The sequence below is a fragment of the Trichoplusia ni genome, chromosome 12 (assembly GCF_003590095.1).
Source record: "Trichoplusia ni isolate ovarian cell line Hi5 chromosome 12, tn1, whole genome shotgun sequence".
Lineage (NCBI taxonomy): Eukaryota > Metazoa > Arthropoda > Insecta > Lepidoptera > Noctuidae > Trichoplusia > Trichoplusia ni.
This window is the reverse complement of record NC_039489.1, coordinates 12,058,062-12,072,090: the sequence shown is the minus strand read 5'-3', so window position 1 is coordinate 12,072,090 and position 14,029 is coordinate 12,058,062. Positions and strand designations below refer to the sequence as shown.

Sequence of the window (14,029 nt, the reverse complement as noted above, 5' to 3'; positions counted from 1 at the left end):
AAAAAAGTGCTATCTACAACAAAAAATCAAAACTTCCAAGTCAACAAACAGTCTAACGCTAGAAAATTAAAACTACTGGTAGTAGTACTACCTAACAAAAATAGATGTCGTTTTATAAAAGTTCGACAAACTTTCAATAGATGGCGCGGCGCTATGTTCATTGAGATGACTGTTTCATAATTAAAGGACGGCGCGCGGCGTCAAGTTTTACTTTTTAACTACGATATTCACGAGTAGGGTACCTCTTGAGGGATTGTGCAGAAGAAAGCTGCTCAAAGCCCTTTAGGGCGCTAACAGTCTCTTTATGCCACAAATGCAATAACATAATTGACGTTAATTAGGTAAGTAAATATTTTTTTCTTAAACACTTCTTTGACCAGCTCCGGAAAGATTTGGTATTCAAAGGCCCGTTTAGTAATGTATGTCCTAGATACACTGAACGCTACCCGAAAAAACATACGATGAATTTAATCATCTATTTCAAGAACTACAACCCAAAAGCCAATAATCTGTCTGGAAAGATGACCCACGTAAATGGTCGTATAAGGTATGGCCGTGTCATTTACGTATTAGACTAATTAATTCCCCTGCCACTAGATAGAACTAGCAAAATCAGTGTGGACAATATTGAACCTTCTTTCCGCATTTCGGCGGGGTGGGGGTAAAACAGCGGACACGGTGTAGCTTCCTCTCGATATTTTTTGATAACATTTTGCGAAATTAAATGCGATATCCCGAGCAGGAATTGCTTTCTGACTGAGACATTTGTCAATTAAATCTTCTACTTCTCTTCTTTCTGCAAAAAGAATAATGGTTTTTATTGACTTATGAATCACTCAGAGTACTTTTTTCTACGCAAACTAAATGTATATCATTATTTTGAGCTCGAATATCAACAATATTTCTTAAATGAACGTGTATATTTTTGTGAAGGATATTACTACACAACGGCAAAAATTATCTTCATCATCATCATCCACAGCCTTTATCCTTTCACGGCTGGGCATAGGCCTCCCCTTTCTCGTGCCAAAATCTATGGTCCTGTGCCAGTCTCATCCAGACTCGACCTGAGACCTTAAGTATACATCGGCTCATCTCGCTCTCGGACGACCGATGAATCATGGTTTATTTTACTATGAATAAATAGAAGAAGGAGGTCCTTACCTTCGTGTGGTACTTGCTGCAGAGCTACATCTATTAGATAGACTCCCTCCTTAGTCATCAGTCCGGCTTTCATCATCACGCAAAGTGTCCATTCCTTAACGAGCTCCACTTTATCCTGAATTGTATAAATAATAATTTGAAGTATCCAATTATTTTATGTATATCACTATTGGTGCATGTAACAGACAAATGCGAATATTTTTAACGTGGTAGAGTGATGGCAGAAATTGACTTAGGATGTAAAACTGAAATCCAAAAAATATTTAAAACTAGAAAATACAGATATAAGACAAAGACAGTCAGGTACTGTATTTTGTAGAATCGAATCAAATAAAAACCTGTGGAATTATCCAACTTCCTTTTCGAACCCTCAAAATCACATCAGGGTCCACTCTGGTCTCTTCAATGCATTCCAACTGATACCTCACCACTAACTGTTCAGGACTTAATCTAAATTCGTTCGAGGCACACTGAAAGAATCAAATATAATAATATGAAAAAAGATAATTAATTTAACATGACAGATGACATTTTGGAAATCATCAAAAATTAGATTACAAAAAAATATCTGATGAGTCTAGATAGAATTGATCTAATAAAAATAAATAAAACGAATTACCTCAATAGTGATAGCGCCAAACCAAATAGATAAGAGGACATAGTTCAAACAACGAACCATTGTTTCATTAATCTATCCAAATCCACTGATGACATCCAAGGTGAGATGTGAATTGCGTTATGAAGAAAGCCATTTTCAAACACTCTTATATATCCCATTTCGCATAAAAACAATGGTATTAGAAACAAAAATATTATTGTAGATTATTGCTTATTTTCAGGCATTGTTCAGGTAAGGCGTTTAGTTGTATAGGATCAAGTTACTTCATGTTCTCGTAATGACCTAGCGGTTGGATAAGCAGATTGTGGCCACGAAAGTTTAATTCAAACCCAAAAGAGTTTGAGTTACAATACAATAGCGGTTTCTTACGTTTACGCGAAAGTTAGACATTGACATGAAACTACTTTTACGGATTTTATCGCGGTTTAATTTTTGATTTTAGTTCCCGACGCTTCGACACCTTTGCAGGTATCATGGTCACGGGCAGACTGAGATGGTGAGATGTGACTGCAAAGGTGTCGAAACGTCGGGAACTAAAATCAAAAATTCAACCGCGATAAAATCCGTAAAAGTAGTTTCATTTCAATTACAATACAATGTTTTCAAATGTAGCCTACCTAACTGTCTAGGCTATGCATTATTGTGGTTCTTACTTTCACCCGGTTAGTACATGTTTTCAGGGGATAGAGAGTAGCTTGTGTTTATCTAGACTGCCGGTATCTTCTTTCATGCAAAATGTCATTATTGCTGGACATTACAACAAACTTTTGCCTATGTTTTATAATTTACTATAACTCAGACAAACAATCAATTTGACCTCGGGATCGCTGGCGTCGTAATTTCTTGACTACTACTACTACCTACTAAAAAGAAACGTCAAACCAACTTCAGGGGACATTCTTTTTCAAAATTAGACAACTTCAGTGAGATTGGTGACCCATACTTGTTCCATTTCTGTGTGGAAATAACTTTTTCTTAATAGTGGACACTAAAATCCAATAAGCCCATTAAGGTCGCTTATAAAATCGCTAAGTCTGAACAGACCCTTAAGTAGCAACATAGATTCCTTCTTCTGGACTTAGTTCAATAATATTTATTCCTACAATAGAAAAAGTAGTGACTGATGTGTATAAACAAAATCATAGTAGCATTTCCTTAAGACAAAGGGTTCCGTATCGTAAAAGAAACCTGATAGGATCGTTCTATTGTTATTTTTTTGTCTGACTGTCGATCTACCTGCCCAACAAAAGCCTTTTTTTATTTATTAACATCAAATTATTTACCGAAATTAACATCAAATAATAACACCATGTGGAGCTACGGAAAAGCCTCTTACAAATCTAGTAATATGTATGTCTTAGTTTATAATAGTTTCCATGCACTCGCAAAAGGAATAAAAATTTGTAGGTGCTATACACTGACTTTGATTCTTGTAATTTAGCAACAAAAGTAACTATCAGTATAAGCATAAGTTACGAACGGTGGGTGATGGGTATCTGACCAGGCTAATCTTGGACGGCGCGTTCATGTTCAAAATGATGATTTCCGATCCAAAATGAGACATGAGAACTTGAGAATTGCTTACTAAATCTTTAATTATCGTGATAAATAGCCCAAAACCCCTTTCATGAAACTTCTATTGTCAATTTAATGTGTATAATGGCTATAGACTGGATTATTTATGAGGTCATAATACTAAAGATTCTGACGCAACCAGTCATCGTGGTGTGAATAATATGAGTGCAAGAATTGCTTAATTTAAACTAAATAACTTACTAAACTGGAAAGTGTCCAAAGTGATGATTCCGTTAGGAATACACAAAAATGAGATATGATTAAGTTTTTTAATGAACGTCCTGGGGTTATACCCTGGTGTTGGCTGGCTTCTTAAAAAATAACAAAAAAAATCCCTTTTGTCACAAATAAAGGTGCCCTGATCTTTTATTAGTTTGCGGTGGAAAAAAATGCGTGATACGGGCCCAGAATATAGAATAGTACGTACCTACGGGCTCCACAGCGCGTGATTCTGACTCACACTTGCCCGGTTTTATCATAAAGCATAACAGTTATGGCTACCTAGACATAATACAGACTCTAGGTTTAACTTAATAAATTGAGTTCAAGAACTATGTTTTTACAGACATTGTTGAAAACTCAGACTGCCTTCGACATTGTATGAAGTTTTGTAATGCATTGCCATACACCGATACAAATGCGCGGATGACATAGTACGGCGGTTTAGGCTGATACCACCCGTTCCCAACTGACGGAACACTTCACTCCCCCGGGAGTGGGTGTCCATTAGGATTCCTACGTCTTACCAAACATAGGCTGTCTTCGATACGGCAAAATAGAAGAGCATACTAAATGCATAAAGTTACCTTTGCTAGTTTGGGTTTGTACCAAAAGGGTGAAAGCGGTACCTTATTACTGAGGTTTTAATGTTTTCCGTCTAACCGTCTGTTCAGCTGCCTATGCGTCTGTTCTGTATCACGTTATCTTATATAGGTAGACAGTTGAGATTTTCAGATTTCTATTCCCAATATAACAACAAAGTTGGTGGGTGGCAAATAAATTAAAGGCTACACACATATTTAGTTCCAGGTAACTTGGAAAGTTCTTTGCCATGAAGATATGTAATAACATTTTTTTTTAATTCCTGAGAAGTATGTTATGATCCTATATGGGTCCTAGGACGCACCGTTTCCGACATACATATATCACCATTATTTCTGTTTTTACTCAGATCGCTACAACTCATTCATCTCAGCCTATCGCCGTCCACTGCTGAACGTAGGCCTCCCCCAAAGAGCGCCAACCATCCCGGTCCTGGGCAGCCCGCATCCATCCGCTGCCAGCCACCTTCTTCAAATCATCGGTCCATCGTGCCGCAGGACGTCCTACACTACGTTTGCCTAAACGTGGTCTCCACTCTAACACGTGTCTGCTCCATCGACCGTCTGTCCGTCTGCAGACATGGCCGGCCCATTTCCACTTCAGCGTGCTGATTCTGCGAGCAATATCGGTAACTTTGGTTCTCTGGCGGATGACTTCGTTACGAATTTTATCCACCAGAGATACCCCGAGCATCGCTCTCTCCATCGCACGCTGAGCAACCTTGAATTTATGGACCAGGCCCACGGTGAGTGTCCACGTTTCAGCTCCATACGTCATTACGGGTAGGACGCACTGGTTAAAGACCCTGGTCTTAAGGGATTGTGGTATCGACGATTCAAAGATATGACGTAGCTTCCCGAATGCTGCCCAGCCCAAACGTATTCTTCTGCTCGCTTCCTTCTCGAAGTTGTGTCGCCCCAGTTGGATGGTTTGGCCAAGATATATGTATTCTTGCACAACCTCGAGAGCAGCGCCATTTACGACCACGGGTCTCGGAAGAACAAGGCCATTGTACATGACTTTAGTTTTATTTAGGTTCATTCCGAGACCCACACGTCGCGAAGAATCGCTTAGGCCGTTAAGCATCAGCTCCAACTCCTGCAGAGATTCCGCCATGATGACTATGTCATCTGCAAATCGCAGGTGTGAGATGTACTGACCGTTGATGTTCAATCCCCGTCCTTTCCAATCAAGCGTTTTAAAAACGTCCTCCAATGCGTTTGTAAACAGTTTCGGAGAGATTACGTCTCCCTGTCTTACTCCTCGACGCAATTGGATTGGTTTTGTGCTCTGTTCTTGTACTTGAACGGTCATTGTCGCGGCCTTGTACAAACACCTCAGCACCTCGACATATCGGCAGTCCACGAGACATCTCTGCATGGATTCCATCACAGCCCAGGTCTCGACGGTGTCGAAGGCTTTTTCGTAGTCCACATACGCTAGGCATAGAGGTTGATTATACTCCTCTGTCTTCTGTATAATTTGCCTTAGCGTATGTATGTGGTCCACGGTGCTGTAGCCTTTTCGAAACCCGGCCTGCTCCGGTGGCTGGAAGTCATCGAACTTTTGGGCGAGACGATTCGAGATAACCCTCGAGAACAGCTTATACACATGGCTCAGAAGTGAAATGGGGCGGTAATTTTCAAGCCGCGTATTATCGCCTTTTTTGAAAAATAATACCACCACGCTTCTGCTCCATGCCTCCGGTGTTATGCCAGTATGGATGACGGAATTGAAGAGCTTAACAAGCTCTGTCAAGACAGGTGTTCCACCTGCCTTGAGCAGCTCAGTGGTTATTCCGTCATCTCCCGGAGCTTTGTTGTTGTGTAGCTGTCCGAGAGCTATTCTAATCTCACCCATGTCAATGTCGGGAAGCTCGTCTGTAAGGTGGCGTGTAAGTCTGGCTCGTGGGTCATCCGCGCTGTGTGCTTGGGGCGGGCTCGATTTTGGTGAGTATAAGTCCCCATAATACTTTTCGACTTCAGCGAGTATCTCTGGCTTCGAGGTAACGGTAGTGCCCTGTGACGTACTGAGTTTTGTCAGGTGACAACGGGAGATATGAGCCTTGGAAAATACTTTTGAGCCTTGGTTCCGCTCTATAGCTTGCTCAATGGATCGGGTATTCGCACGCCGAGTATCGCGTCTTATCAGCTTTTTTATCTCCCTGTTAAGTACCTGACGCTCAGACGGTGTTGCGTTTATGTTTTCTCGCCGTTTCCTCATCAATTCCAGGGTCTCGCTGGTGGGTGCCGACTTGCGTCCATTACTCATCGGTCGAAAATACTTATAGCCCACCTCACGGACAACCCGTACCAGACAATCGGTGGCGTCGTTAATATCCTGAGTAGTTTCCAACATAGCGAATCGATTTCGTAGCTCCAACTGGAAGCTTTCGCAGCCAGCCTCGACCTGGGGCAGGGTTGGTCTGAGAGTTGACTTCATCAATCGCGCTCGCTCGATTTTGAGATTTATACTCAGAGTGCCTCTTACCAGTCGGTGATCACTACCGGTATTGACCCTGTTAATCACAGAGACATCTCTGAATATCTGGCGCTTGTTTGACATAATGAAGTCTATCTCGTTCCTCGTCACGTTATCGGGGCTCCGCCAGGTCCACTTCCTTTGGGGCTTCTTCTGAAAGAATGAGTTCATCAGGAAGAGCCCCTGAGCCTCGAGGAAGTTTACCAGCATTTGCCCCCTGTGATTTCTGCGCCCAAAGCCGAAGGGACCCACTCTCGACTCGCCATTCTCTTGTACTCCTACTTTGGCGTTGAAGTCACCCATGACAACAGTGTAGAATGTTTTGGTACGAGACATAGCTTTCACTATGTCTTCGTACATGGCCTCGACTTCGTCGTCTGGGTGCGAAGACGTTGGGGCATACACTTGAATGACCTTCAAAGTGTAACGCTCCGTTATTTTAAGAACAAGGTATGCCACCCTTGCCGACACACTGCCAACTTCCACAATGCTGCCCTTGAGTGACTTGTGGATCATAAAACCGACGCCACCTTGAGATGGTTGGTGTCCTTCTCGGAAATAGAGTAAGTGACCAGCCTCGAGAGTTATCGTCTCCTCCCCCTGTCTTCGAAGTTCTGATAACCCTACGATATGCCAGTTAATACGACTTAACTCTACTTCCAATTCGGCAACGTGCTCGTTCAGCCGTAGTGTACGTCCGTTATACGTCGCCAAAGTCAATTTGCGTAGGTACCCTGCCGTCACCCGGGGATTCTTAGCACCCCCCACTGCACCGTTACCGTGGCCGGTACCATGGCCAGGAATAGTGCAGCTACCGGGAACTGGGGGCCGTGAATTTAAATTGTGCTGCATAAGGGGGGGATTTGCCGTAGTCACCACGCTTGGCATGCGGGTTGGTGACCGCAGTTCTGTGGTATAGTTATTCTCCATGGGGCGCTGCTGCCCGCCCCCGGTGTTGTTTTGTCCCTTAGTCGCCTCCTACGACACCCACGAGAAGAAATGGGGTGGTGCAATTCTAGCCCGGCACTACAACTCATTAATGGTAATTAATCCTTTTGGATCTCATTTCCTTTGTTGTTGAAGTTAACTAATATAATTTATTATAAGTTGAAACTTGACTCTTATTTCACATGTTATATGTTTTTGATGGGATTTCCCTTCCTTAACCTTATTGTGCGGATCCCTCACGTCTGGAGTTGGACTCTCTGTTGACCGGTTATTCTGGTCTATACTCTTAGTTAAAATCCTTGCCTACTGGTTGCTTTGAGATAAGCCTTGTAGATTAATAATAAGCGTGTAAAGCATTTATTTAACTAGCATGTGTGGTCGTACAAAAGCTCCTTTGTCTAAGCCTGGTGAAGATTCCGGAGTGCCCAGAGAGCACAACTATCTCTTAAAATAAGCTTAAAGCCTCACAGCGATTCCAAACTTATTGTATTTAACTATTTAAATTAAATTAAATTTATTTTTTAATAATCATGAGTGTATTTTTTACCAATTTTTTGTCGTCGTGAAGATGACAAATCGCTGAATAAAGAGTAATGCTCTTAGACCAGTTAAATTGCAATAATTGATCGTTAATCTTAAGATCACCAATTTACATGAATGAGTACCTATTCTTATCATCATCTTTGCCTTGTACACCTCTACTGTTGATAAAAGGACTCTTTGTTAAAGACATGCTCTTTTGGCTCTCGTCTGTTGCATCCATACTACAGATATTTTAATGTTATTCATTATAAATGAATAAACTGCACAAACGGGATATAGTGCATGTTTTGGTTTTTAACCTTCCTAATACCTACTTCACCATTTTTTTTTACAGCTGCAAATAAATTAATTATAGACATAGTGTATGTCATAATCAAGCTAGCCTACAATTTTGAAGTACTTTACATTCACTATAAAATAAATGAAACAAAAACTTTTGTTATTAATAATTGTTTATCTTTATAAATGTTTCTAAGAGCGCCATCTATTAAAAAGGTTGAAAACTACTGACGTACACGTGTTATTCGTTGCTTACAAGTAATAAAACACCTCGCTAGGTGGCGCTCTGCTTAAGTTTGGGCTTTTTTTAATAGATGGCACTCTTCCAAAGAGAATTGTTTAGTTAGTCGATAATAGATGGCGTTAATGCAGCATCGTTACAAAACTGTCACAGTGTAGTTTCCTTTTGCTTTTTGATAGCATTTTATGAACATCAATGCGATGTCCGGAGGAGGGATTGCTTTCTTACTAAGACAAGTGTCTATTAATTTTTCTACGTTTCTCTTATCTGAAAACAAAAAAATAAATAAGTATTTGGATTATGCTCATGAAGTCGTTGATTTATTTGTACCTACCAACGTAATGTAAAATAAAAACGCAGGGTATTTTTTTTCTATAGTTAGAAAGCAGGACATTAACGCATTGTGTCATAAGTTTTAATTCAATAATTTGATAACATTTAACGAAGTTAAACGCAATATCCGTCGCTGGGGTCACTTTTTTGGCCAAACATTTGTCAATTGCCTGTTCAACTGCCTCTTTATCTAAAATATAAAAGCTTGCATTTTGGCAAAGAAAAAAGACTTATGGATTAAGGACTACTGGAAATTTAAAAAAAGGAGAAATTCTCCTTTCCTTTGGCTATCTCTAGCTCTATTTGTCACTAATAAGAACAAATGAATGAGACATTAATACAACATCAATATTTGAAATCTATTATAAAATTAACAAACTGATTCTGAAGACCTTTTTTGCTATAGTGAAGTATTCTTACTGTAATTTGAATGTAAAAGAGCAGCAAAAACAAGTGTTAGAACCTCTTCCGATGCTCATCAATAAACCTTACCCTCAGTTGGTACTTGAGCCAGCGCCACATCAATTTGATAAACTCCTTCTTTAGTCATCAGTCCAGCTTTCGTCATCATGCAAAGAGACCATTCCTTAACGCCCTGCATCTTTTCCTGAAAAACGAAATGTGAAATGATCAATCAATAACGTTTGTGAGAATCAACGAACGTACAGTAGGAGCTTGTGAGACCAAAAAACAGAGCAATGTTGCTATAATTATCATCAGCACACCCAGATAATACTCATAAGCATTTTATAGAACTGGGAATGTAATTGTAATAAGGTAGAGTGACATAGTTACCTTTGGAATTTTCCAATCTCCGTTTTTTATGTTCTCGACGAAACCAGGATCCGCTTTGGTTTGTTCCATGCATTCTAAATTATACCGTTTTATCAAGTGTTTCAACTCTTCATCATTAGGGGTACACTGAAAGATAAGAAAACGTCAGTATAGGTGCGATGAGAACAAATAAAAGATTTTCTTTTTCAACAGTGCACTATTTAAATTGTCACTATTTACGTTACCTCAATAATATACGTTCCAGTAAAAATAGCAATAATCAAAATATTCAGGGCGATCATTTTTCTTTATTTTATGAACCACAACTTCGGAGGTAAGTTTCCGAATGATTGGTGATGAAAGATTTTTTCGCTCTTATACCCAATTTGGTATATAAACAATGGGTATAGTAATTCAAATATTAGTGATGAATTCTTATTTTAGGGCATTGTTCGGATAAAGCGATTAGCACAATGGAAAATCGAAAAACGAATCTTGTTGATGTTTTTTGTTTTGATGATGTAATTTGTTTTGGTGATCGAGCAGTTGACTGTCATGAAAAAAGAATAAGTGCACAAGGTGACAAGTTCAAGTCAGAATAACTTGAACGTAATAATGTGGATGATAGGAAACAACATTAAACCATTCTCAATTTCAGGAGACCTTGAAATAATAAATGTTGACGTCACCCAAGAAAAAACGACGCCAGAGCTACTGTAAATACTAGGGATGATGATTGAGTCACAAAAGTAAGTATCTGTTAAGTCCCTCAGTTACATAATAAAGAAATAATACGTATATTTGTCTTTATCTGAGCAAAATAATTGACACAAATATTCTTAAAAGAAGGCTTGGGGCGCAATAATTTCGTAAATTAATACACAATCGTGACGTCATGCGTAATTTTCATTCGTTGAAAGATTAATTAATGTAAGCGGGACAAAAGAAATAATATGTATCCAGTATTGTTCATTAAAGTTCAAAAGGAAAACTGGCAAAATAAAAATGTCATCATACCCATTGTATTGATGATCTGAAAGGTGAAATACATTATTTAATCGTTAAAAAAACTCTAAATGGAATCTTTGGATTTTTAATTATACCAAATCAAAGATCTATAGCAATTCACTTGAAAATTGTTCAGGTAAAACATTCATGGGATTAAGAGCCGTATTTTCTCCAAAGTCTCTCGCATCTTTAAAAAAATGCAAAGAACCTTTTGCTTACCAGGGTGAAGTGCAGACCTACTGCCATGTCTTAACCCATAACCTGGTCCATACAACGTTGAACGATTAATCTGTCGTTCTTGGCTATATGTTAAGTCATTCCTGGTAGAATGAGTTGAACAGTTGGCCTTTAAAATTACTGTTAAAGTACTGTTAGGATGAGTTCAATGCTAAACAAACAAACTTCCAACAGGACAACAGACGCCTTTATAGTGCGAAGTGTCTACCATGAATGTTAGTCTTATTTTAAGAGTATTGTAGTGGAGACCCCACTTTTAAGGATTTGATACCACTTTAATCTCACTTATCAAATTCGATAGATTGGTGGATGGAAATAGTATTATTTATTTAGACACAAATTCATTGTTCATTTTTAACTACTCTTCCACTATGTAATGCAAATGTAATGTTATTTATGTCTCGGGAGGTTTACAATCATTCAAATTATATGCACAAGACACAAAAAGAAGTTAAAAGTTCGTGGATTGTACAAATGCTTACGCGGGGACCTAACCCACGATATGTCGCGCACTGTGGATTAGCTTGTTGACCGATACCACTCGGTGGGAGACAAAACAAGTACGTGTCAATAGGGATGATGACAATTTTTTTCCAGTGTCCGTCTTGTAGTTCATTGCATAATAATGGATACGTATTTTTTAATTTGTCCCGCAAACATAAAATGACCAAATTACTGTGAATGAAACTTACGCGTGACGTCACGATTGAGTATAAATTTTACCATAACGTGACGTCACAAGCCCCCTCTCCTAAACATTAAAGCAATTAATCTTTGTCAATTTATTTTTTTTGAAAAAGGAAAAAATACCTATTAAATACTTTTCAATTATCTAACTGAGGGACTAATTGGATTTTGTCTTTTTTTACCCAGTCATCATCCCTATTCAAAAAAGTTCAGTTAGCGAAAGAATTCCTAGTAAAGAAAATTTATATTACTGCAAATCTGCTTGTCTTAACCGACTTCTGTAATTCTATTCTCATCTGAGGTTACCCCTTTAAATACACGATTTTTACTTTTTTATTAATAAGTACTAGTACTATTATTTGATAATAGTATTGAAACCATGAGAGTCGAACCCAAATACCGATTCACAACCCCGCTGCCCTATCATTCAAAGACTAACACCAATCGTACATGATTATATTAGTACAAATTAAAAGACAAGGATAGCAGAATAAAAACTCTTTTGTTAATTGTACATTTTTATTTTTGCAGTGTTTCAAACAGAGCCATCTACAGTAAAAGTTCCAAACTATTTCCAAATGTAATGTTTCAAATAAATTTAAATCAATCTTATTCCCAACACCTCTTTGTATAATTCAACCTTTTTCTTAATAGATGGCTCTCTTTTCAGTTAAAGCGTAGAGTGCATGTAGTTGACAATAGATGGCACATTTACAAGACTGTCACGGTGTAGTTTCCTCTCGCTTTTTGATAGCATTTTATAAACATCATTGCGATGTCTGGAGCAGGAATAGCTTTTTTACTAAGACAAGTATCTATTAAATTTTCAACGCTTCCTTTGTCTGGAACAAAATAATTAAAATATTACACATTTATATCTAAGGCGGCAAAAGAACAATACGAAAATTTTGCATGAGAAGGTAAAGACGCATTCACAAATCACATATCTTAACTTACACGCCTGCTGTCCGTTTGAATAATCTGCCCACAATTACTCATAAAAAAAGTTCTACTGCCTCTACAATAAAAGTGAGAGAAAGCATTTGTAATAGTAACCGTCCTACTTAATTGGGACATTTTTTTATAACGACTCCTTGTGTAGGAGGGGGTTTCAGAAACATACAATTAGTTATTCTCATGCACAAAGACACCCAGACAAGTATTCGTGGATCACACAAACGCTTCTCCAGTCTCCTACGCAGGGATCGAGCCCGCGATGACCTCAACCACTCTACTATCGGTGCAGTAAGTAGTATCTAAGTGTTTGATCCTTACCTTCGGAAGGTACCTGAGACAGCGCCACGTCGATTTTGTACACTCCTTGCTTAGTCATTAGTCCAGCTTTCATCATCACGCAAAGACACCATTCCTTTATCTGCTGAAGTTTTGCCTGAAACAAAGGGAATAAAATGATAAATTACAACATTTTCACTGGAGCAGTATACTAAGGTGCAAGAATAAAATCAAAATTCGAATCGACAAGCAAACGTGGTCTTATTCCGAAGATGTGAGTGGCCATAAGGAATCATGCCGAAAAAATATATAGATACCTAGTACCACAGGGATATTGGACCTGTACTTATTCAAGAGGTAAGTCACTACTATTCACACAGATAATGCAGATTTGAATAAAAACCTTTGGAATTTTCCAATCTCCCTTTTTAATCCTCGCAACGATACCGGGATCCGCTTTTGTTTCATCTATGCATTCTAAATGATACTTCTTCACAATTTGTACGGGATCTTCTTTCTTTGGTGTACACTGAAATAAAAACAAAAACTCATGAGAAATTAGAACTAAGACAATGGATATTTATATGGATATTTTGAAAGGAGAAAATTTGAAAAAAAATAATCAGACGGAACATGTTTAGTCTGAAGAATTAATAATACGACCTAAAATTAAGTAAAGTCAATTACCTCAATAATGTAAGCGCAGAAACAGACAGAAATGAGGAAAACGTTCCACCGCCAAAACATTATGTTTCTTAACCACAAGAAGCCTCAGAAGTGATATTTCAAGTGCATATGATGAAAGATTTTCTATAATACTCTTTTATATCCCATATGGAATAAAAACAATGGTATTAGGAACATAAATATTATGATAAATGAATTCTTATTTTAAGGCATTGTTCAGATAAAGCGTGTCGATGGAGATGAAGAGCTCTCATTAATATTGCATATGCACAATTTTAAAAGGAATAAAAACCGATGAAAAGGCGTGTTCTAACCCAAAAATCTTTTTTGGTGTAATGAGTTATTTTTATTTTTATGTTATCCATCGCAATATTGGGTAAATGAATTGGGTGTTAAAG

At 38.4% G+C, this 14,029-nt stretch overlaps 3 protein-coding genes across 3 annotated transcripts; all 3 read right to left on the bottom strand.

Moving 5' to 3' along the window:
- Positions 1-343: 343 nt before the first annotated feature.
- On the bottom strand, positions 344-1,922 carry LOC113499439. The gene is made up of 4 exons (XM_026879919.1): positions 1,784-1,922; positions 1,503-1,634; positions 1,165-1,279; positions 344-796 (listed from the first exon to the last, which is right to left on the bottom strand). The coding sequence occupies exons 1-4, from the start codon at positions 1,841-1,843 to the stop codon at positions 594-596; spliced, it is 510 nt and encodes a 169-aa protein (XP_026735720.1). The 5' UTR covers positions 1,844-1,922; the 3' UTR covers positions 344-593.
- Positions 1,923-8,579: 6,657 nt separating this feature from the next.
- Positions 8,580-10,141, bottom strand: LOC113499441. Its single transcript, XM_026879922.1, has 4 exons — positions 10,025-10,141; positions 9,801-9,926; positions 9,498-9,612; positions 8,580-8,939 (listed from the first exon to the last, which is right to left on the bottom strand). Exons 1-4 carry the CDS (start codon positions 10,079-10,081, stop codon positions 8,809-8,811), a joined length of 429 nt encoding a protein of 142 aa, XP_026735723.1. The 5' UTR covers positions 10,082-10,141; the 3' UTR covers positions 8,580-8,808.
- Positions 10,142-12,194: 2,053 nt separating this feature from the next.
- On the bottom strand, positions 12,195-13,741 carry LOC113499440. Its single transcript, XM_026879921.1, has 4 exons — positions 13,632-13,741; positions 13,348-13,473; positions 12,987-13,101; positions 12,195-12,553 (listed from the first exon to the last, which is right to left on the bottom strand). Exons 1-4 carry the CDS (start codon positions 13,689-13,691, stop codon positions 12,423-12,425), a joined length of 432 nt encoding a protein of 143 aa, XP_026735722.1. The 5' UTR covers positions 13,692-13,741; the 3' UTR covers positions 12,195-12,422.
- Positions 13,742-14,029: the final 288 nt, after the last annotated feature.

Bases quoted from the DNA above. Each gene is read 5' to 3' on its own strand.
- LOC113499439 (XM_026879919.1), bottom strand. From the start codon at position 1,843: ATGGTTCGTTGTTTGAACTATGTCCTCTTATCTATTTGGTTTGGCGCT. The intron at 1,635-1,783 runs GTAATTCGTTTT...TGATTCTTTCAG, and splicing joins TTGGCGCTATCACTATTGAG to TGTGCCTCGAACGAATTTAG. The intron at 797-1,164 runs GTAAGGACCTCC...TTCTTTTTGCAG, and splicing joins GCAGCAAGTACCACACGAAG to AAAGAAGAGAAGTAGAAGAT.
- LOC113499441 (XM_026879922.1), bottom strand. From the start codon at position 10,081: ATGATCGCCCTGAATATTTTGATTATTGCTATTTTTACTGGAACGTAT. The intron at 9,927-10,024 runs GTAACGTAAATA...CTTATCTTTCAG, and splicing joins CTGGAACGTATATTATTGAG to TGTACCCCTAATGATGAAGA. The intron at 9,613-9,800 runs GTAACTATGTCA...TTCGTTTTTCAG, and splicing joins GAGATTGGAAAATTCCAAAG to GAAAAGATGCAGGGCGTTAA.
- LOC113499440 (XM_026879921.1), bottom strand. From the start codon at position 13,691: ATGTTTTGGCGGTGGAACGTTTTCCTCATTTCTGTCTGTTTCTGCGCT. The intron at 13,474-13,631 runs GTAATTGACTTT...TTTTTATTTCAG, and splicing joins TCTGCGCTTACATTATTGAG to TGTACACCAAAGAAAGAAGA. The intron at 12,554-12,986 runs GTAAGGATCAAA...ATTTTGTTCCAG, and splicing joins GTCTCAGGTACCTTCCGAAG to ACAAAGGAAGCGTTGAAAAT.